Source organism: Buteo buteo, chromosome 4 (assembly GCF_964188355.1).
Source record: "Buteo buteo chromosome 4, bButBut1.hap1.1, whole genome shotgun sequence".
Classification (NCBI taxonomy): domain Eukaryota; kingdom Metazoa; phylum Chordata; class Aves; order Accipitriformes; family Accipitridae; genus Buteo; species Buteo buteo.
Genome location: NC_134174.1, coordinates 56,346,875 through 56,367,947, shown reverse-complemented (window position 1 = coordinate 56,367,947; position 21,073 = coordinate 56,346,875). Strand labels below are relative to the sequence as shown.

The 21,073-nt window shown below is 40.4% G+C and overlaps 2 protein-coding genes across 2 annotated transcripts in view; one reads left to right on the top strand and one right to left on the bottom strand.

The window, feature by feature from the left end:
* CFAP43 (cilia and flagella associated protein 43) overlaps window positions 1-4,101 on the top strand; it is a 50,663-nt gene extending 46,562 nt beyond the window's left edge. The window contains exons 37-39 of the mRNA XM_075026332.1: window positions 1,812-1,892; window positions 2,947-3,100; window positions 3,762-4,101. Coding sequence (XP_074882433.1) covers window positions 1,812-1,892; window positions 2,947-3,100; window positions 3,762-3,919 — 393 coding nt within the window. The 3' untranslated portion in view covers window positions 3,920-4,101. The remainder of the gene's footprint in view (window positions 1-1,811; window positions 1,893-2,946; window positions 3,101-3,761) is intronic.
* Window positions 4,102-4,599: 498 nt separating this feature from the next.
* SFR1 (SWI5 dependent homologous recombination repair protein 1) lies at window positions 4,600-9,380 on the bottom strand. The gene is made up of 5 exons (XM_075026333.1): window positions 9,333-9,380; window positions 8,775-8,921; window positions 6,885-7,000; window positions 5,316-5,702; window positions 4,600-5,073 (listed from the first exon to the last, which is right to left on the bottom strand). The coding sequence occupies exons 3-5, from the start codon at window positions 6,978-6,980 to the stop codon at window positions 4,882-4,884; spliced, it is 675 nt and encodes a 224-aa protein (XP_074882434.1). The 5' UTR covers window positions 6,981-7,000; window positions 8,775-8,921; window positions 9,333-9,380; the 3' UTR covers window positions 4,600-4,881.
* Window positions 9,381-21,073: the final 11,693 nt, after the last annotated feature.

Sequence of the window (21,073 nt, the reverse complement as noted above, 5' to 3'; positions counted from 1 at the left end):
TACTCTTGAGATTGATCAGTGATGAAGTTCTTTGGGATGCTCAGGTTTAAATGAAGGCAAAATTAGCCCTAATTCTTAGTCTTTCAAAATTGGCACTAAGAGTAAGGAATCAGGATTTTGCAGCCACAAGGAACAGATCTTTTAAATCAAGCACCACAACTTCCTTTTAAGTGAAAGGTCTGAGGTGCCCCCATCTGGTATCTCACAGAAATACCGTAACTTTTGCTCAGCATACTAAGATTCAGCCTTCCTACAGGAGCCTCACTGAGCCCAGCTCACTGCCATTTGTTGGCCTAGCAGCAGAAGACAGGGAATTGTTTGCCATGCCTGGCAGGCAAGAGGCAGTAGCTGGCCAGCAAGTCAGCACCCACATAGCTTTGAACATGCCCAGCTGGCAGACCAGAAAACATAGGTAAAGGTTGTGGGAGAGAGCCAAGGATACCAGTGGGAGAAGAGAGGAGGAAGAAAAGTTGTAGGGGAAGCTCGAGGGTATTGCAGTATGGGATGTAGAGGACTGCAGAGAAAGCTGATGGTTTTGTGGCAATGAGGTGGCGGGGCATAAAGGTTTGGAATAAGGGATGTTGGAGGATGGGTAGGCTGGAGATATTGCAGTGGGGAAAGCTATAAAGCACAGAGAAAATGAAGAATGTTGGACAGCAGGTAAGGATATTGCAATTCAATCAAAAGATTAAAAGACAATCCAAAACAGGTTTTGCACAGGCTTCATTTTTTTTTGCTGCTCTCCAAACTGTTTGTTCACTTCTGAATCAGAGCCAAGGGACTTCTATAACTAACACCAACAAAACAGCTTTCCAAAGAAGTGATGTAACAACACACTGAAAAGTTCTTGTAGCAAATATGTCACCAGTGTTGCCATTAGCTCAAACTTCATTTAAACTGATGAGCAGAACTGTTGCCCTTCAGAGTTAGACTTGACCATAGCAAAGGCATATACCAGTTTAATCAGAATTTGAATGCTCTGAGGGGCTTAATGTGGGGTTAGTAGGAAAGGCAAGGCAACAGAGACCCCAGCAATAGGAACTGAAAGAAAGATGGCTTAGATAAATGCGTGTGGGCAAGGACCTGAGAACACCTGGAATGAGGGCTATTAATGAAGCAGTGAGTGAAAGCGGTTTGGTGCTGTAGGCAAGGATCCTGCTGGTCTTTCCTGTTTCTCCTCTTCTAACTAGAGCAGTCCACAAAATTTTACCTGTCACTTTAGTGGGACAGTACTCTGGAAGGATGAATCTACATTTACAGAAACCTGTCTACAGCCCATTATGGGTCCTACAGCCTGTTTTCCATTTGTCATTTGATAAAGAGGTACTTTAGTAGCAGTGTGCCCAAGAAAAATTCTTTAATAAATTCTCTGAAACCTTAATTACTATGCAGATATAAGAACAATAAAAGAAGTAAGAATTACTAGGAAGCCACTTGACAGAAAATAATCATTTTCTTCTCTGGCCTAAAGACAGACTGTATAGCACTTTGGCCTCCAGCTCTGTTACCTTAGACTACCTTATAAGCCAAAGTATAGCTTGGGTTTTTTGACAACATCACAACAAATTTGCTTAGTCTTTGTTTCCATTAACATATAATAGATAACATTCTTTTTAACAGCTGTACAGTCTAGTATTCACAGAGCATCCAAGAATATCTTTACAATGTTCATTTATGATCACTAGTAAGCATTTCTGCTGTGCAGAATTCTAGTTTTTTGAGTTTCATGTAGTATGATTGTCTTTACAGAAGTGTGGAATTCTTGAGAACAGGCTTAATAAGACTGTTTCTTTCTGTTTTAAATTCTTCAGTTCCTCACTGTGCTGAACTACGACAGCCGCATCGCCCACCACATTTCAGTGATGGAGCAGACTCTTGGCATCATGGATAAGGTAAATCCTAAGTGAACCACCACATTTGAGAGACACATCCTTAGTTTAAATGCAGCTCTTCCCCTTCATTAGCAAGAGGTGTTTGTAAGGAGTAAGTGCAACTGATGTAGGCATGCTAACTCAAGGACTGTTGGAGCATAGCCATAACAGTGCACACAGATGAATGTATATATCCATCTATTTATGTATCTGGCTTTCAATAGTTTCTTCAACTTGTGCTGTCTACAGCAGCAGTTCTCTAAAGTCTTTGGAAGCAGTCATCATACATGGATTGGTGCATAGATCAACCCTATGGAGAGAAATCTACTTGCTCTGTTACTGGAATTAAATGCTTTCCTTCCTGAACATCTGAATGCAGATCTGCCTATCACTTCTTACACAGCGCTGCCTATAAAAGTCACTCTTCCATTTCTAATGAAGCATTCTTCCAGTCTTCACTGCTTAATGTTTCTCTCCAGGAGCACCAGCCTGTTCATAATATCACTACCTCCCTATATTCAAAATAACAGAGACACAACAATCTGATTTGCTGGCTCCCTCATCTATGTCAACATTCAAATTGTGATTATCCTTGTTTTTAAGTGATTCCACTGGATTTTCTCCAGGTTGCTCTAGCTGGCATCAGCCTCCTCTTCCTCTTCAAGCTTTAGTATTTATCTTGTCCCTTTACAGCCCATCCGACAGCTTCAGCACAACCCTTTCTTCAGCAGTTCCTAGCAGTCAAGAGAGTGTTCTCAACTCACTGATTCCACTGACTTTCTTTCCTCCCTTTGCCTTTCAAGTTTTATCTTTAATATATCTCTATCCCTGACCCATACCTCTTTGTTCCTTGTCTGCTACTTATATTAGAACTCCATAAAGAATACTGGAATACAGTGTGTGTGAAAGACACTATATGAAGTAAAGCTAGGATATGCTACTAGTCAAATCAAAACACATGAAAGTTTATTCAGCTACAGTGCATTGCTTAAGATTCTAGGTTTCCAGCATAGGTTTTCCTGAACAGCTTTTGTATCATCTCATATATTTGCTTTATTCATTTGGAAATTGACAGCTGCACAAGAAGAATGTGAAGAACCGTCAGAAAAGAATTAAAGAGTTGGAGAAGTGCATCAGTTTAAAAGAGCAAGCAAACTACGAGCTCAGCCTGGAGCTTAAAGAAATGCTTGTCTCTGTTTCAGAAAGGAGGCATATCTTTGAGGCAGCTGGTGAGTCACAGTAATGCACTTTACGTCACAAGCAAAGAACATTCAAAAAAATATCTCCAAGGCTCGATGGTCCTGTTCTCCATCAGCATCAGCTAAGGGGCAAGGAGCACCTATTTCTTACTGTATGTGCACAATTAGCAGTGCCCTTTCTACCACAACAATTTAACATTGTTTACGTAAGAGCATACCTAGAGATTGTTGCTCTTGTAACCAAAGTTAATTGACTAAATTGCTGAAACTATTTAAGTCAAAATATTATAGCCATTAATACCTTCATCAGGCAACATGCTTTCATTCTTTCTCAGAACTGTTCAACCCACTTCTTTCCACCCATTCAAGGGAACGGAGGAAGTAATGTGAAGCTGATAAGGGTATTCACTATTAGGAAAACTGTAGACGTCTTTCCACTAGTAAAACAGTTACAGATTTTCAGAACAGTGAGTACTTGCTAGAAACTAAAGGAAGCATTCCCAATGACTTTCTGATTTTTTTTGCTTTATTCAGTACTATAAAGACTCTGAAGCCCAACTGCAAGCCTTTTTTAAAATGCTTGCCAATTTTTTACAGAACTTGGAATAACCCTGTGACAGATCCAGTATAAATATATAGACTATGCATCCCCTACAAGTACAGACTAACCCTTGTATTTTGTTTTATGCAGACACACGGCATGTTTCTGAAAAGATTGCAAAGCAGCGTTACCGAGAGATTTTGAAGCAGAAACACCTACAGGGTCTTGTAAAGGAACAGGAAGAACAGTTTGAAATTCTTCAGGCAGAAGTTGAAAGGCTGAAATCAAGAACATTTCCTATTCTTTAAAAATCAGAGTCCAGGTAGATGTATAATACCATGGTCTTTCTAAGAAAAAAAGTTTGGATGTCTACCTGTTGTCCCTGAACCTTTCTTTCCACAAACAATTTCTTCTGTAACTGCTTTAAAAACAACTTCAGTTTGAAGGATGCATGTTTGTCTGCCTTGTACATTTTATACCTAGTCTTATTCCCATCACATTTCAGTTCATGTTTGATTATATAAACCATATAGCTCATTACATAAAACAAAGGGTACAAGAAAATGTAGACTGATAGAAGAACCAGTGTATTTGGGTACCCTTAGTCTGCAATATGCAATTGTAGAACATTTTGAAGGTAAAGTACTGCAAGAAATCTATGAATTTGCATCTGCTAAAATTCATGTCTGTGGCTTTGACTTTGTTTTGCTTTTTTAAATATACTTACACCTGTGATGGCACAGGTGTAGGTTGCTGAGAAGATGAAGGTATGCTTCAACACGACCATGTGTGCTACCTGGCCCAGTCCTGAAAGCTGCTGCACGTTATGATAGCATTATTACCCCCATTTGTAAAATGGGGATGTATATGAAAAAAGAACTGAACGCTTCCCCATTTGAACTTCAACAGAAACGACAATTAGAGTTCATTATTTCAAGACAAGTAACCATGCAAAGACTAATCAAAGAATGGACTGCCTTCCACCTGCTCAAGTATGACTTGATTTCATCTTATTTTTATTAAATAACAATTCACTGATCAAGTTATTAAGCCAGGTTTTCCAAAACAGCATGAGTTCAATCTTTTCCATTAAGTAATGCCTTTTACAGTGCCTACTGTATCTAGGTACATAGCTTTACAAGTATCTCCTGAGAAAACCTAACCTCAAAGTATAAAGTCCACTGTCTGATCAACACTTCTTATGTGATCAGAATTCATTCAGTATTTTCTGCTTTTGCATATGTGTAATTGAAAGCTTTGCACCTGTAGATTATGCATCAACAAAATCTTCTTCTGTTCTGCTGTAGTGCAGTAACTGGTCTTCTAATCCAAAAGTATCTATCAGCTGAGTGAGACTCACTTTCTTGCCATCTGCAGAAAAGGCTGACTGTAGTTCATACAGCATCAGCTGGGTGCTATTTCTCCATTTCACTATTAAAGCCTGCAGTTCAGACAGGTTGTTCTGAAATTGGGACAAAACAAAAAAAAATTTTGTAATTTGCTGAAATGCGGGGGGGGGGGGGGGGGGGGGGGGGTGCTACGCTGCAGATGTATTTTTATAAAATGCCTTAAACTGAGACAATACACAAACACCACACACACAAAAGTGAGTCGGTACTGTTGCTTAAATTAATAATGAGGATTACACTATGAATTCCACTTCAAAGAAAGACTTAAAAGTGCTTTTTCAGAGGTTCAGCTCACCTTAGATCGATACATCTTAACCAGTTTGAGCCTTCGAAGTAGCTCTTCCTTCTCTTGCACTTGTTTCACCAGCCTTACTTTTTCTTCCAGGGACTGTTGCTGACTAAGATCAATCTGTAGCACATCAGAATTCTCTGCTGATCCAGAGAGACCACTCTCCTGTAAGCGACTTTTGAAACATGTATGTCCAGTGCCATTTCTTTCTAGATTTTCAGAACCACCTTGTAATCTGGAACAATCTGTACTTGTCTTTGGCAAGCACCCTTTGTCAGCATCAGCACAGTCTTTTTCTTCAGCATCTATTTTGAGCCGCTTTGCCACTGTAAAATTAGCATTAAATGAGCGTCTTGTTTTCCTTAATCGCTCCCTCAGAGCTGCACTCATTGGCTAAAAAAAAAAAAAAAAAAAAAAATCCCAGAAGGATCAGAATAATCTAATTTTTGATCAAATTTCAAAGAATTGTTAACGCTGGTTATTATTTACATAAAATATGTTGTATATGTAAAGATCATTGTAAAGCCAGACTTTCTAATTCTCTCTATAGCTTTCACAAACTTGAACAAAGTTAACTTCTTCCTTTCACATGTATTTGCACACACAGCTGCAAGACATGGAAAGATGTACCTCCACATTTTCTAGGAGCAAATCCTGTATTCTCTTGAGGCAAACCTACTCATCTAGTCTTTGTGCAGAAGATATATAGCATATTTCAACTTGGCTAATTTTACTCCATCAAGTTCCAATTTCCCCCTCTAGTTTAATGGAGATAATGGTTGGGTTTTTTACTGTTCCATCCCACCACACATACACTTTCTGTATTAGCACTACTATAAAACATCTGTATTTTACTTGAGAATATTAGAAATTATTTGTATAATTTTGACTTGTTCATGCTTTGAGATCCTTCACTGAAAAGCATCTTAAAAGTGATTTTTTTTTCTTCAAAGTAAGTTAACAATTATTTTTTTATAATCTGTGTCTAACATTTTTACCTGTGAAAATATACTAAAATATGGGAGAGAGGAACTGGTTAAGGTACACTTGCAAACTAGCCCTATCCTGTATAGGTCCGGATGCTGAGCATGACAGCATCACCATAACGCATGCTAGGATGAACACCAAAGTGGAGCTCAGCATTATGGAGACTATACAAACTGAAAGCAGTGTACTTTGTTTAAGTGCAAGCAGAAGTCACAGAAAGTCATTCTGTGTACACAGCAACCCAGAAAACTAGGATTTGAGAAAACTGAAGGCGACAGATTAAAACAAAACCAACAATAGAACCCACCACAAACCCTAAATAGTATTTAAATTATTAGTATGGCATTTGGGTTATACTGCTGCTCCATTACTTTGTATTCACAGCAAACATCTGCATATTCAGAGCAAACTATACCAAGCACCAAGTAAGGAATTACCTGGACAACCTTGTAGTTATGGGTATAAGCTACCTATCTTTAGCCTTCCAGCAAACAGTATCTCAGCGACTCCTGACTACTTGATGCTTTCACAAGCATTTTTGTTACTATGGATAGTCACATTATTGGAAAAACAAATAAGTTCTCATACCTGTTTCCCTGAACTAGTCCCCTGTGGACCTGCTGTCCCAGAATCCTTTGGAGTATGGCACAAAGATGGCAAGTTCTCAAGCACTGGTTCTTCCATCTTGAGATGGATAGCAGTTTCTGTTAAAAGACAAAATGAATTATGTATGGTGCCATTTTCACCTGATTATAATGAGCCATGTGGCTGCAGAAATGAGTAAAAAGCTCTAATAAGAAACACTAAGGCTTATTTTCTAATTGGTAAGGTCAAAAAAGACATCTGCGTAAGTAACACAACTGTTTCATGTGCTAAGTAGCATCTTGCTTTGTGAATGGCTTTTCCTCAGGAGGATGAACAACACTACTAACTGGTATAAAGTATCTTACTATAAATTTTGTATATTATTTTTCCCCCACTGAAGCTCTATGGATTTTTTTCTGTAAAGATGAAAAAAATTGTAAAGTCTTACAGGTATTCTCCATTATATTTTTTTTTTTTCTATCTGATATCCCTTTCAAGTGTTAAAAGGAGCAAGACAACTTATGAAGCAATTGAACCCATTACAGTATGCCGATAAATCCAAGGTCAGATCCTGCAACATCAAACTCATCAAAAAAAGCTCACTCTAAACAAACTGTATTTTCTTAACCTGAATGACCCTTACTGCTTGTCTAACTCAAAGGAATAATCCTCACTAAGCCAGGTTGTGAAGAACCAGTCCTTCCATTTAACTGCATCCCAAGTAGTGATAAAAGGATTGTTGGGAGCCACATAATTTTTATTGTCCACATGTATAAACAATTAATCTTTTCTATAAAACAAAATAATTGTGTACCCAGGTCTGTGAAAATAATCCACTGTCTCATTTGATACTTCTGGGGATGCTGCTTAAAAAAGTAATTACTCACACAAGTAGAATTTTAGATTAAAAGCATTCCCAGTTCGCTCATGAAAGTGCCTTAATTAAAACGATAAGTCATAGCTCTCAGCATGTACCAACTTCAAATTGATTTGGCAATGTTTAACTTAGTTTAGCACTTGTGAACCAGCTGCTAATGACCAAAGTGCACCTGGAAAATCATCAGCTACACCTCCCTTTACCTGCAAATTGCAATTAGGAGTTTCAAACCAGAAGCCTCTTAAAAATAAAATCCTGCAAGCCAGTCACTAGGCAACCCAAGACTGGCACAAGGGGCCTCCTCTTCAGAGATGAGACATACCAAAACCTCAGCATGCCAAAGCTTTAAGAAACCAGCAACCCTGGTCTTCCTGGCTCTATACCAAAGGACACAGGTCCTCATTTATCTTAGAAGTCAATGTTCCCCTCAGTTGTTCAAAATTTGACATACAGTATTCTATTAAAAAACCCCAGACTTTAGTATAAAGAAAGTCTGGTTAATTGGATATTTTAGCTATCTATCATTTAAACAGAAAGCCCACAGCACCCATTAAATATGATTCAAGTTATCACTATTTCTTAATATAAACAAAAGCCTAGAAAAAGCTACTGTCATGGCTATGTATACAGTATGTCACAAATATGTAATACATCTTACTAAGCAGCAAAATAATTTCAAGCCTAAGAGCTTCAACAGACTTGTTCAACTTTTTCGAAGAAAATCATGCAACTCTCTGCCTTTACATTCTAATGCAGATTATTTGTCTTTAAATGACCATGACTACAACGAATACTTTTTCCAGTGGTTCACTAATGCTGTTACTTTAACTCTGCTTGGCAGCACATTCACATAGATCTCCCACACTCTTAAAATCCTTCCCCAAAATCTCAGCCTAAGAATCCTTTACATTTTCAAGCAGTGATGCTATGTATTACACAGAAGAATAATTCTGTCCACCAAGTAAGGAAAACTTGAGCCAGGAGGGGAAAAGAAAATTCTCTGCTTCAGTACTTACTTGATCTTGCACTTCAGCCAAGCCTCTGATACTACATGCCTCAGTTTTCCTGTTATTGCTACACTGCGTAACAGCACTCACTCCTTTTATATTCTCCTCTCACCAACCGCGGGCTCTATTAACGACTTCCCTAGCTGCTTTTGCACCCTATAGAGAAGCAGAAAGAAGGCCGGGCAGCCCATAAGCAGAGCCACGGATCCGGGGAGCTCTTTCTGAGGCGATGCACCCTGGAGGACCAAGAGATACCCCAGAAAGAGAGCACGGCAGGGACCCGCAGCGCAATCGCAGTCCAAGCAGAGGCTGCTCACACGCCGCAGAGCGAGGGGAGGCCCCTCACGGAGGACAAGGCCCCCAGCCCTGACGAGGCCTAGCCCGCCCCCGGGAGCCAGCTGGGCCGGAACCCGGGCGAGCGTCAAGGAAGGAGACAGCCCGGAAAGACCCTCTCCCCTCCCTCCTCTATCCCAGCATCACTAAGCCGTAGAGAAGAGAACCCGCTCCCCTCAGCTATGAGGGAGAGGGGCCGAGCAGAAAGAGCCGCCGAGTCCGCCAGCACCTCACCGGCCTCAGCGCTTCAATCTCCCGCTTCCGGGGGAAAGGGGCGGGGCCGGTGGGGCGCCGGCAGTGCGCCTGCGCGCCGGCGCGGCGCCGTACCTAGCGGGCGCGAGCTGCTCTGCGCCTGCGCGCTGTGGAGGGTAGTGTGGGGTTGTGGGGCGGGCGGGCGCGCGAAGCTTGTTCCTGCGGGCGGGCGGGCGCCAAATGCGGGGTTGGGCGCCGCTGCCGCAAAGGTGCCGGGCAGAGCAGGGCTTCTGGAGCTCCCAGTGCGGGGCATCCCTGGGAACCTCATACACGGTTCTGTTGCAGCTGGGTATGCAGGGCCATGCTGTGTCCCTTAGGCCGGCATGGGCCTGCCACCCTATGGCTGGGGTCTTGCCCAAGGCCAGGTGCCATCCATCTCGCTGCGAGTGTCCCTGTGCTAGGGAGGAGGGCTCCAGCCTCAACATAGAGCGCTCCCCACCATGAGTGGCAGGGCAGGCCCAGGCCCAGCCTTCTGGCACAGCCAAGGGAACCACAACTCTACTTCAAGCCACCCATCACCTCTACCTCAGGCACTATCTCCTCACAGACGGGGAAAAACTGTAGCCGAGGAACACGCCTGGAGACACGCGATCTGAACAGCGCTGTCCTGGTTGTGAGGGAAGGAGAAAGAAGTGAAAATGAAGAAACTTGACTGGAAAAACAGATTGTGATTGTGACAAGGAGCAGCCCCAGCTGTAGTTGCAGTTGTGCAGTTCAGAGCAGGATTAGGTAGTACCCTGATGCTCAAAGGTGCTGCTGAAGCAAGTGTGATTTTCGTATTTTTATCAGCAAACTTCCCTTCCATGCTGCAGACCTGGTTTCCCCACGTGGATTTATGTTTCTTAAAACTTATTTGTACAAAATGTTTTTCCAATATAACTGTCAGGACTGACAAAATGAGCTGCGGAAGCCCTAACAGCGAAAGCCCCCAGCCCACAGGGATGATGTATCGGTGGCTACGCCGGCACTGCCCACAGGCAAACTGTTCTGTGCTCCTCATTGAGGCCTCACGCAGCTGTGCTGAGTGTTGCACATGGAATACACGCATGCACATGCTCTCACTAGATCATGCCATGAATTTGTGTAGCAGAAATGCATTAATTTCCTGCCTGGTTCCTCCTCACAACCACAGGTGAGCATACTCAGTCTTCTCTTTGCCTTGTGTAACTCCCATCTGTATTGAGACAAGATACACTCTTGCACTGAGAGGTGAGTAAACACTGAGTGTAGGTGTGGTAATATGTTAGAAGGTGCTGTGCTTTTGACCATAAGTATGCAGAGATTTACTCACTTCAAATAGAATTTCACGGGGATGATAGCAACCACCTTCTCTTCTTCAATAAAAAGTACATTCAAAGCTCATCTAGAACAAGTCACTTTGACATATCTGAGAACTTGGGGCCTTTAGATTACTCCTTGTATAGGAGTTGAATATGTGGGTGAAACTGATTTAGAAAGAATATTCTCAGCAGCAGATGTAGTAAGTTAGATTATGTGACTAAGTTGTATGATCTTTTACAACCATCTAGTGAAAAAAACTTGCATGATACCTCAACTGTTGAGACAGTTTGGAAGCATTTTTTAAACCTGCCCACACCCCTTTTTTTTTTTTAATACCTGCAGCTAATTTAATGTCATAAATATTTTTTTAATATGTTAAAAATGGACTCCTGAGTGCAACAGTAAAAGTGCTAATAGAACTTCTGCTGCAAATTTATCGAGTGGGTTGGATCTCAAATACACTGGAGCTTTGAGATGGCATGTCTCCAAGTTCACAACATATTCCCTTCTGTCTCAAGGATGGTCCCTGCTTTAAATTACTCATGCTCTGTTGTACAGACATGTTAACAGTTGAGTTGCACAAGAACAACAAAGTTTGAGATTTTAGATCATTTGCCAGCTGAGATTCCAGTAAGATTTTACAGGAACATAACACATGGAAAAGTCATCCTGTGCATTATCATTGCTATTTTATTAGAGCAACACCCACATGCCCCACCCCAAGTGAGGACTACAGTCTGCTTGAGACTGTGAATATGGAAAGACAGTTCCACACGTTGGGTTTATGAGTTTAATGTGCTACACATAGAGTAGAGAAAAGGAAGTATTATCATCAGTATTCACTAATGGGTAATCAGTCTAGGAAGAGATCATGTTTCAGGTAGGTATTAAGTGTTTAGCTGTGTTTACCATATTTACCTATGGGTTTACTTGATGTTTACATGTAGTACTGCGAAAACAGGACTTGTCCAAGATCTGGCAGGAGGCCCTTGATGGTGCTGGGAACTAGAGTGTCATCCTAGAGTGACTATCCAGTACTTTTATTGCAGAAACCCCATACTGATGGATATTATGTTATCCACAACTTAATGACGGCAAACAGGAGTCAGACTAAAACCTTCTTCTCAAAAACTGCACATCTGTTTCCCTTGAGGAAAAGAGATTATCCATGTGTTATTGATACTGGCATGCTGATGGCACACTTTAGAGTGTTTCTCATACTGTTCAGTTAAGCTCACTGGTACGTGCATACAGCTAGCAAGTTCATTGCAATACAGTCTTTATTAAGCACTATAATGCTATTGCTTGATTTTTTTTTATTCCTTTTGTGATCAGAATAGTTTGGGGTAAGCAAAAAAAACCAGAAAAAAATGTATAGGAAATTGTGCACTGGGTAATAAAATTATTGAGTTCTATTTGCTGAACATACTGCTTCCCTTCAGGGAAACTTCTTTCCCGAAGGAACCAGAGGAAAATGTGCTTCCTGGTTTTATTCTCTTCAGTGTTTCTGTGATGACATTTTAGTGATTGGATATTTTTTTTTTTCAGTTTATAGCAGTTTATCTGTACAATTGAAAGATATTCTCTATGTATCGTCTCTGTCATTAATCTTCTATTACCAAAAGAGCACTAGGGCTCACAGATCAGCACTGACAGGACAAGAACATGTTATATTCCCCTATGGGCATCATCTGTAGTAGCAAAGCCAAAGTGGAGAGTAATATAAAGGATACTGACTTTGGATTTAGAGACTCCAGTTTGACCTTTATGGGTTCTTCTCTTCCAAAGTGCCAGGAGCATCACAAAACTTCCATTTAACAGCTTGCTGGGCACAACAGCCAAGCCTTTTCTCCCTAAACACTGCCAATGAGTAACTGAGATGTTAGTCAACATACTAAGTCTTAAGGCACATACGCATTACCCCCTTCTGTCATTTTTCTGAAATCTGTTGATCTTGTTTAAAGCCAAATGATGTATCCTGACGCATGAAGTACACTCTGCACTGTCTGCATATTCTGTCTTGCCTGAGGCAGGAGGGTGGAGTGTTTTTATGTGCCTAACCGCTAACTACTGCAGAAATTTTTAAAATCCTACCCACTTCAGCATGGGCCTAGGGCTGTGTTTTTGCTGGCTGCAATTCACTCCTCAGAAAAATGTTCTGACTTGCTTATAGCCATGTAAATATATCAAGGGAAGGGCTTTATAGACCGGATTCCTGGAGTAAAACCAGTTTATTATAACAAAACCTGTCCTTAGGAGATAGATTCTGCTCTCATAATGGTGCAAATGTCCAGTAATTACAGTGAAGTCACTAGAATGACATCAGCATGAAGCTAAAGCAAAAATAAAATTTTGTTGCCTTTTCTGCTTTACATCTGCGGCTTACTTAGACTATCCCTTATTTTTTACTTCAATTTTCAAGGTACCTGTCTTGAAAACTGACATAATTTATTGTAGCTGAGAGGCACTGCAATTTGCCATTACAAAAGATAATGTAAGAGCCAGCTGAGATGGGCTTCCTAGTTCTCGCTGCTGCATGTGTGAATAACCAAGTGGGTGAGGCACAGTGCTAATAAAAGGGAACGGCATAACAGTGTCTCTTATTTTTGTGTCTGCTTGTGGGATTTTCTCTGACATAGTCATGCCAAAAATTACAGTTTGAAGTCTTTACGAGACCGTAACAGACAAAGGAAACAATAAACAGACCTTCGGTGTTCTTGTCTTTGCTGGAGAACTGATTGATCATTATATTAAGAAAATTCAAGCCTTTTAAATCTAAGCCCTTGCCCAAACTAGTCCCTGGTACAGCTTTTGTTGTCTGTGATGGTCTGAGCATATTTTTGGGTTAAAGGTATTTGGATTGTAGTGGAGCTTGAAGAGTCATTTCATTTTCTCACATACTTAACACAAAAGTTCATTTCATGCTGTGCACATGTAATTCTCAGGTTGCTTGTATTTATCCATGCTATTGAAATTGGTGAAGCTGAAAAAGTAGGTGTTGTTTATTTGCAAGTGCAGATGAGCTAGTTAAAGGGCAGTTACCCATAGTCTGGAGACCTTGGGTAGACCCAGTGGATGAAACTGGGGTACCAAACAGGCCATCCAGTGAGCAGGTAAGCAGGGATGGAGATGCACACCTTAGCTTCTTCCTGGACTCCTGGGGTTTTCACTGTTGCTTTGAGTGTAGACATAAGTAAGTAGTGTCCATCATCACTTCAGCAGCATCACTGGTTATTGTTTTGTTTTAGAACAAATAACCATTTTACCGAGCACACCTCCTTCCCTACCAAACTGCAGCATCAGCAGGCAGGATTTAAAAAATACACTTCCTCCCTGTTATTAAGAAACAAATTAGGTCACTTACCTGAGGCTAGAGAAAGCCTTATAAAGTAAAAATTTACAGGTCTTTTCCTAAGCATGAAATACAAATGTGGTGTTCATGGGAGTTTTCCATCTCTGGATACTGCTGACAATAAAGTCACATCTAGAGGGCTGAGATTTCAACATGGCAATGTTGTCAGGCGCTGACCATGCTTATGTTGCAAACCAGGCTCACAGGTTAATACAGTCATGTGAGAGCTGACTTAAAGCTCTCTCCTGTTTTCCTGATTATGCAGTTAGTAACTTACATAACGTTTTAAGTGTGCATAATTGTTGTGATATGGGGGATATGTCTATGTATTATTCATGCACGCATAATCAAATGTCTATGGACAACTGCCTCAGGATTGTGAGGCAGGCAATTCACCAAGAATTGTGAACAGGTATGAAACTCTCACTTTTTAATGTAAAGGTTGAAGCAAATTCTTTAAAAGTCAAAAGACTTAAGGTACTCACATGATGGGAACTCAATAAATACTTACTTATCACCCCTCCTCTCAAATACTTAGCTACAGGGAAAGCAACAAGAATGTCTTCTGTGCCATTTCCTGTAGCAAATAAAATGTGCAGTGAAGCTTTTTGACTTCTCTGTATTTCTTGCGTAAAAAATGCTGTTTAAACCAGTTATGGCTCATTTCAAAATGGGTATTTCAGTGTTTGTGAGCTGTATTGCTTTTGTTCCAATTATTTCCAAGGTAATTTCAGTGCAAATTTTCTATTCACATTCATAACTGAAATAACTGTATTTTGAGTCCCTTTCTCTACATAGGCATACAGAAAGAGCTTTACTGAGTGTGTGATATTTTCTTACAACCTCAGTGGGTTGAAGTGATTATTCGTACATTATTTTTACTGTTATTGTTTTGCCTTACTGCAGAAGGGCAGCTTAGCCCCTGTGACATTTTAAGTCATTGAGAAAGTTCCTGCTGAACTGAAGGGAAGCAGAACTATGCTATCCTGATGGCAGTCAGTAGAAGTGTGGCATATGGAGTGAGCTAATGGTATGATTTCATGTGGTGCTAAGATACTGGAATTGCAGCTGACTGCATTAGCGTAAGTGTTTCACACTGTGTTTAATGTGTGAGAAGGCAACCAGTCTCCCTTTCAACACATTAAGGAAACTGTATTTTGGGTGAAGAAGATTTGTCTTAAAAGGAGTCCAGGAATGCTGAATTGATGCTAAGTGAAGAAAGAAAATTCTTTGGTGAACCAGGTTAGCAAGTGCTACCCACTTTAACTGGGGTTGTCTTCCTATCGGTAACCCACATATCTTTGAGGTTGTGTCCTGGCATCAGTGACCTCCATGATACATATCGATAGTCACTGAACAAGCTCTCTTCATCATCAACCTCTTTGATGACAGCCATGCCATGCCATTTCAAGTAACACTTCTGTAACTGGAAATCTCCCAGTATATTCACAGCTGGAAGAGTTATTCTGGTTTTGATGTTTTAAAGTTTAATGCATTTTTTCCTTGAGTTAATTACAAGCATTTTATGTGTAACATATGCCAGAATAAGCTATTTCATCATTGTTAAATGCTTGGTGGTAACTCAACACATGGGTATGCACTGACAAGTTTTCTCTTGAAAGACTCCACAGGAGTTAGATCAGCAGATAGATCACCCTGGAATTTTAGCTAGCATATACCCTGCCTCTTCTTAAGTCTGTGAAACCGGGCATGACTAACCTTAAAACTGTCCACACTGATGTCTGGATAGGAAGTCCTATGTGGGATTCATTTTTCTAGGATCAACAGTGCACGTATGGGTGCATTCTACTTAATAATGTGTGATAAATGGGTACAAAGAGTAATCAAGAATATCATCATCTACTCCATGCAGTTTATTTTGTTTGGTGACATCTTTCTTTTCCATTTCAGCGAGGAATTCTGGGTCAGAATTTTTTTTCCTTTCTAAAATCAAGCATAGAAGCTGTTAAACTATCTCTGGTCTAACACTTCCTTGTCTGAAGCTTTTCTCTCAAACCTAGAGAGACATGCTTTCTCACAAATATCACTATAATGCAGGAGATACTACTACTTATCATTACCAGCTAGTGTGCCTAGCTGTAACTGCTGATTTTCTAAAGATGTGTTAAAAAACAGAAAGAAGGACAGTAGGCAGAGATTGGAAATGGCAAAGAGGAGGATCTCTCCTCCAGACAGAATGTTTGTGCCAGTACCTATTACTGGAAAGTCTTCGTGTTTTGCTGTTGCCTTCTCAAAGAGTTTCAGGTTCCACTTAGAACAAATAAATAGCTCTCCTCACTGATCTCCAGCTTCTTGGGTACACCATGGGTACCTCTTGCAGGTGACAAGTACAAATACGTCTCAAAAGCCAACACTGGTGAGATGCTGAAAGTTGATGTGGGCCTCCAACATCAGAGTCATGGCATAACGCTGCTAGGAAAACTGCAAATGAAGATGCTGCCCTTTCTGCTCAGTGCTACAGGCAATGTCCCTCAGTTCTGCCAGTCTCATTATTCCAGCTGTAGTATGGATTTTTAACGGTCAAGCCTCCAGTCTAATTTTGACACCAGTCATCCAACCTGAGGTACAGCTCTCTGGCGAGTCTACCAGGCAGTGGAGAAGTTGAGATGACCTCAAGAAGCTAAAGAATTCATACGTTTCCTTTTATCATGAACCTGAGTCCACCAAAGATACATTGCCATGCATATTGCCAAATTTCAGAAGCAGGCCAGAGTGAAGTCATTCTGTGATGCACTCTTAAGACTTGGGTGTGTCACCAGAAACATAGGAGCAATACCATTGAGGAAGAACAAAATAGTAAGGATTTGATATCTTACACAGAAATATTTACTTTTCCTTTTGTAAGTAAACCTATGTGCAAGAACCATCCTCACAGATACGATGGAGAAGTTGCAATGACTTATCATCCAAAATGTGGAGGATCAAACCCCACACCCTGGGGGAAATCACTGTGATAAACTCTATTGCTGCTATGAATTATTGCTGCACTTATTTTTGAAACAGCAAAACCACATGGGCCAGTTTAATCTTTAGCTTAGCTGATTTCATGGGAACTGATGATTTTATGTCAACAACTAATTTAATTTAATTAATTTGTAAGAATTTTTTTCATCTGCATAATTTGGGTAGAAGAAAGGTAGGAAAAGTGGGATAAGATTAAATGCTCCTCAGGTGCTTTCTTTGAGGGAAGCAGATAAGCCTTCTTCAGTGTTTTGGCCTGTTAAAGCCGTTACTAGAATGAATGCAACTGCAATCTAAGATTCCCTTTACATTTATGCCCCACAGGTGCAGCCATGTTTGAACTGATGCTGTAAGTGATTAAACTGTGACTTAATGTTCATCATCTCAGGTGGAGGAATCCCAAGAGGTGGTCACCAAATCAGGAAGCTCTTTCATGAAGAGATGGGTATGTGTTCAAATCAGAGCATCATTAGAATATATTACAGAAATGGATGTTGACTGTGTTTTCCCACTGATGTTTTAAAAATGCAGAACCTAGGTAAAGTATTAAAAAAATGCATTGAAGGGACACTCTTAGCATATTCTTTCTAATCCTTCAAAATACTCTTCGCAGTTGTCCCTAACAGTTCCTGAATACTTGACACAGGAATATTCTGTGAATATTTCACATGCACACAAGTACATAACAAACAATTCTCTTGTATTTGACCATATGCTTGTTTATTGCTAAGTTGTTTATATGCTGGGAGCTGTACACCCTGATTTTTTATTGTACGCTTGCTTGTATTGCTTCTAGATGCTGGTCCTTTTTCACTAGTTTGTTATTGTTCAGTTGTGCAGACACTGTGCATTTATTTCAGGAAAAGCTGAAGGATTCCACTGACACTGCAAATAGCTACAGTAAAGTAAACAGAACAGAAGTAGGGGTATGTAATTCTATTAGCCCCTTTAACACCAACCCAACCATAGTTCACTGCCCTCCCTCCTGTGAGCTGATTGCTCTTGACTCTGGCAATTGCTTAGTCTCTGTTTCCATTCCGTCTTCTTCCCATTTGGTCTCTGTCTTCCTGAGTTTTCATTATAATATTTTATGTGCATGTATTGGCTTGTTGATTTCTTTATGTTTTGCTTGATTGCATATGCCTGGCATGCATTAGCTACCACAGATGCTGGTCTGTCTGCCACAATTTGCGTACTCTAATGGAGGAGATCAAACCTCTCTATCAATGAAGATGGGGATATATGTGTGTATCAATGTCTGAGTAAGCATTAGGTATTGGACATGGCTGTTCATTGGCAAAATAATTTGCTTCTGGACATATTAAGCACATCAGTTTCCAATATACACTGTTCATGCCTGCACTGTTAAGGAAATACCTTATGAAACTCTAACACTGCCTGTTGGTCAGGTAGATGAGGTTCACAACAGTTCGGCACTGGTTGTCCTTCACCAGCAAAATATGGTAGTTTTTACCTGCAGTTACAAGTTTAAAGACATTTGCAAAACTGCCAGATTGTTATTATCAAAACAGTAATTAACTGAAGTGTCGTGCAATTAAACTAGACCAGCATGTGTTTGGCAGCCTTGGGCAACGCTAGCAATGAAGTCCCCGGTTCAGCACAGTACTTAAATATTCATGTATCTTTAAGCGTATGGGGAGTCCCCATGAAGGCTAGCGATAGTTCTCAGTGATCAGAGGCCTAGGAAACTCAGTGTCTGAGGAAAGCTGCAGGAATGGGAAAAGCTTAGTCTGCTGTTGAAAACCCTAACAGCATATATGACAACAGCATTCAAATACATAAAAGGTGGTGGCAATAAAGGAGATAAGTTACACTGAGAATGGGAGAGAGGAAGTGATCTTCAGCTGAAGCAGGAGATACTTGTTTTGGAACTTCAAGACATGTTCTAACAGCAAGTACGGTGAGATACAGACCAGATAACCTTGGGAGGCTCTGAAACCTCATGGAAATTTTTAAAAGTCTTTTAAAGGAAAATCTATCAAGGAGCGGGGTCTTGGGACAGAGAAAGACAAGATACCTAATTGAAGGCCTTTTCAGCGTTATTTTCTACAGTTGTATAATTTTATGTGCTTAAATTTACACACGTACATCAAAATAAATGTGTAAAGACTGTCACAGAGTTCTTTATAGGCTTAGGCAAATGTTATTCTGTCAGAAGGGAGATCAGTGGATCAGTGTTCTTACTGGGCTCCCCGTCGATACCTCATCTTTCAAAAAAACTGGATTCAGTGAACTCAATGTACTGAACTCCAAAAAATCAATATACTTGCTAGTGAGGGTTCTTCACTTCAGATCACCACCTATACTGTGTTTTATCCATTATTTTTATCTTGCCATCATACCTAACAGAACTATTTTCTTAGTACAGATTTTTAATATTTGCAGGGGGGGGTGTGTGTGTGTGTAAATATTTTGTTCTGAACTCTTTAATTTCTGCTGGAAATTAAAAACATCTTTAGGTGCTGTGATTACAAAGCCTTCAGCTGCCAACTTTAATCATGGATGTTATTAAAGTAGAATCCAAAGAGCAGTTCCTCTGCAGGCACTGGGTAAGGAAGGCAGCCACCACATCACGCATCTGGCAACCCTGTGATAACAATAAATATACCAGAAATATACCCAGAAAGGTCCATGCCAGCAGAAACATCTGAAATACATAACATATGGAGTGAGGATGAGCCCAGGGTGCCTTGATTTTAATAAGAGAAGGCTGTGTGTTATCACAGGTCTCACAAGCGGAACTTCTGATGGAAGCAAATTAATGAGAATCCGAATCACTGTGAAATGAAAAGTTTGAGTAAAAACTAAGTTTCTAGCCAGTCATCTTGCTGAGAAGAAGTGACACACAACAGACCTGGCTTTTGGGAGAGGCAATACTTTTGTGCTTTGGATAAGAAACAGGGTTTTTCATGCAGAGACATGAAAATAGAGATGGGCACAGTCAGAAGGTTCAGAGCCAAGTCAGAAAAACTGCCAGAAACTGGAAGCAGAGGCAACTTAAATAGCTTGGATCCAAGTTTTGAGTGTTCACTTGCAAATATCTTACTCGGAACTATTTTTAAAAAAATCTACTAATCTGAAGTCAGTGTTCAAGCCCTTGTATAAGCAAGGCACTGAAAATAAAAGCTTCCTTTTTCCCCAGGGTTCTAGCCTACCAGCTGAGCAGCTGGAGCACAGTGTACTTGCCGTCATGCCACCATTTCTTCTTTTGCTTTTGCTTTTAAATACTTTCTTGGCACTGGAGAAAAGCTGGTTTGTAAAATGAGATCCTCTTGCAGGCTACATTATGTGAAGGAGTGATAGAATCACTGATGGCCGTTACTGGGGAGAGCAAGGAGTGAAAGAGTAACTCTGAGCCTAGGAGCCAGAGTTGTATAGAGGCTTTCCTAGTAAAGCCAGCTACTGCTTATTGTCTTTCTCTCAATATTCCTTTTTTATATCTTTGTTGTTTTACTCATTGCAACTGAAATTGTAATACTCACCTTTTGAAAAAATGGTGAGCTATTCCAGGAGAGACCCCATTGTGCAAGGCAATGTGACTCCTGCCAACTAAGGATCATCTTTTCCTTGTAACCATCAGGAGAAATGTATGAAAGAGGTCAACAGTTAAAATGAAGAAGCATTCCTGCCTAGGTCCATAGAAATATGAGTCCTGCTGAGAATAAAACCTTCCCAGTCAGCTCTGGCATATCAGAGAGCTGGCCCTACAGTTGTCACTTTAACATTGTAATTTTGACTGTAACAATGAGTTAAGATCAATTAGATGAATTGTGATAGATGCAGCAACTTGGGACATCTGGGTTCTAGCTGTGCATGAACTAACTGTAAGACCATCATGCATGAAAAAGCTGCATGATTTCTATAGAAATTATTATTATTATTACTATTTTTGCTACTGCTACACCAGTAAACATGGGTAGATATTCCACAGACTGCATTGTACCTCTGTGTTTTTATGAAGCAGAAATAAATAATATCAAAGGGCCACAGACCCTCACTGATCTGTTCTGTTCTCTTCTGGGTCACCAATCTTCTCTTTGTTTATCCTTCAACAAACAGGTTTTGGTTGGAATTAGCATATCACTTG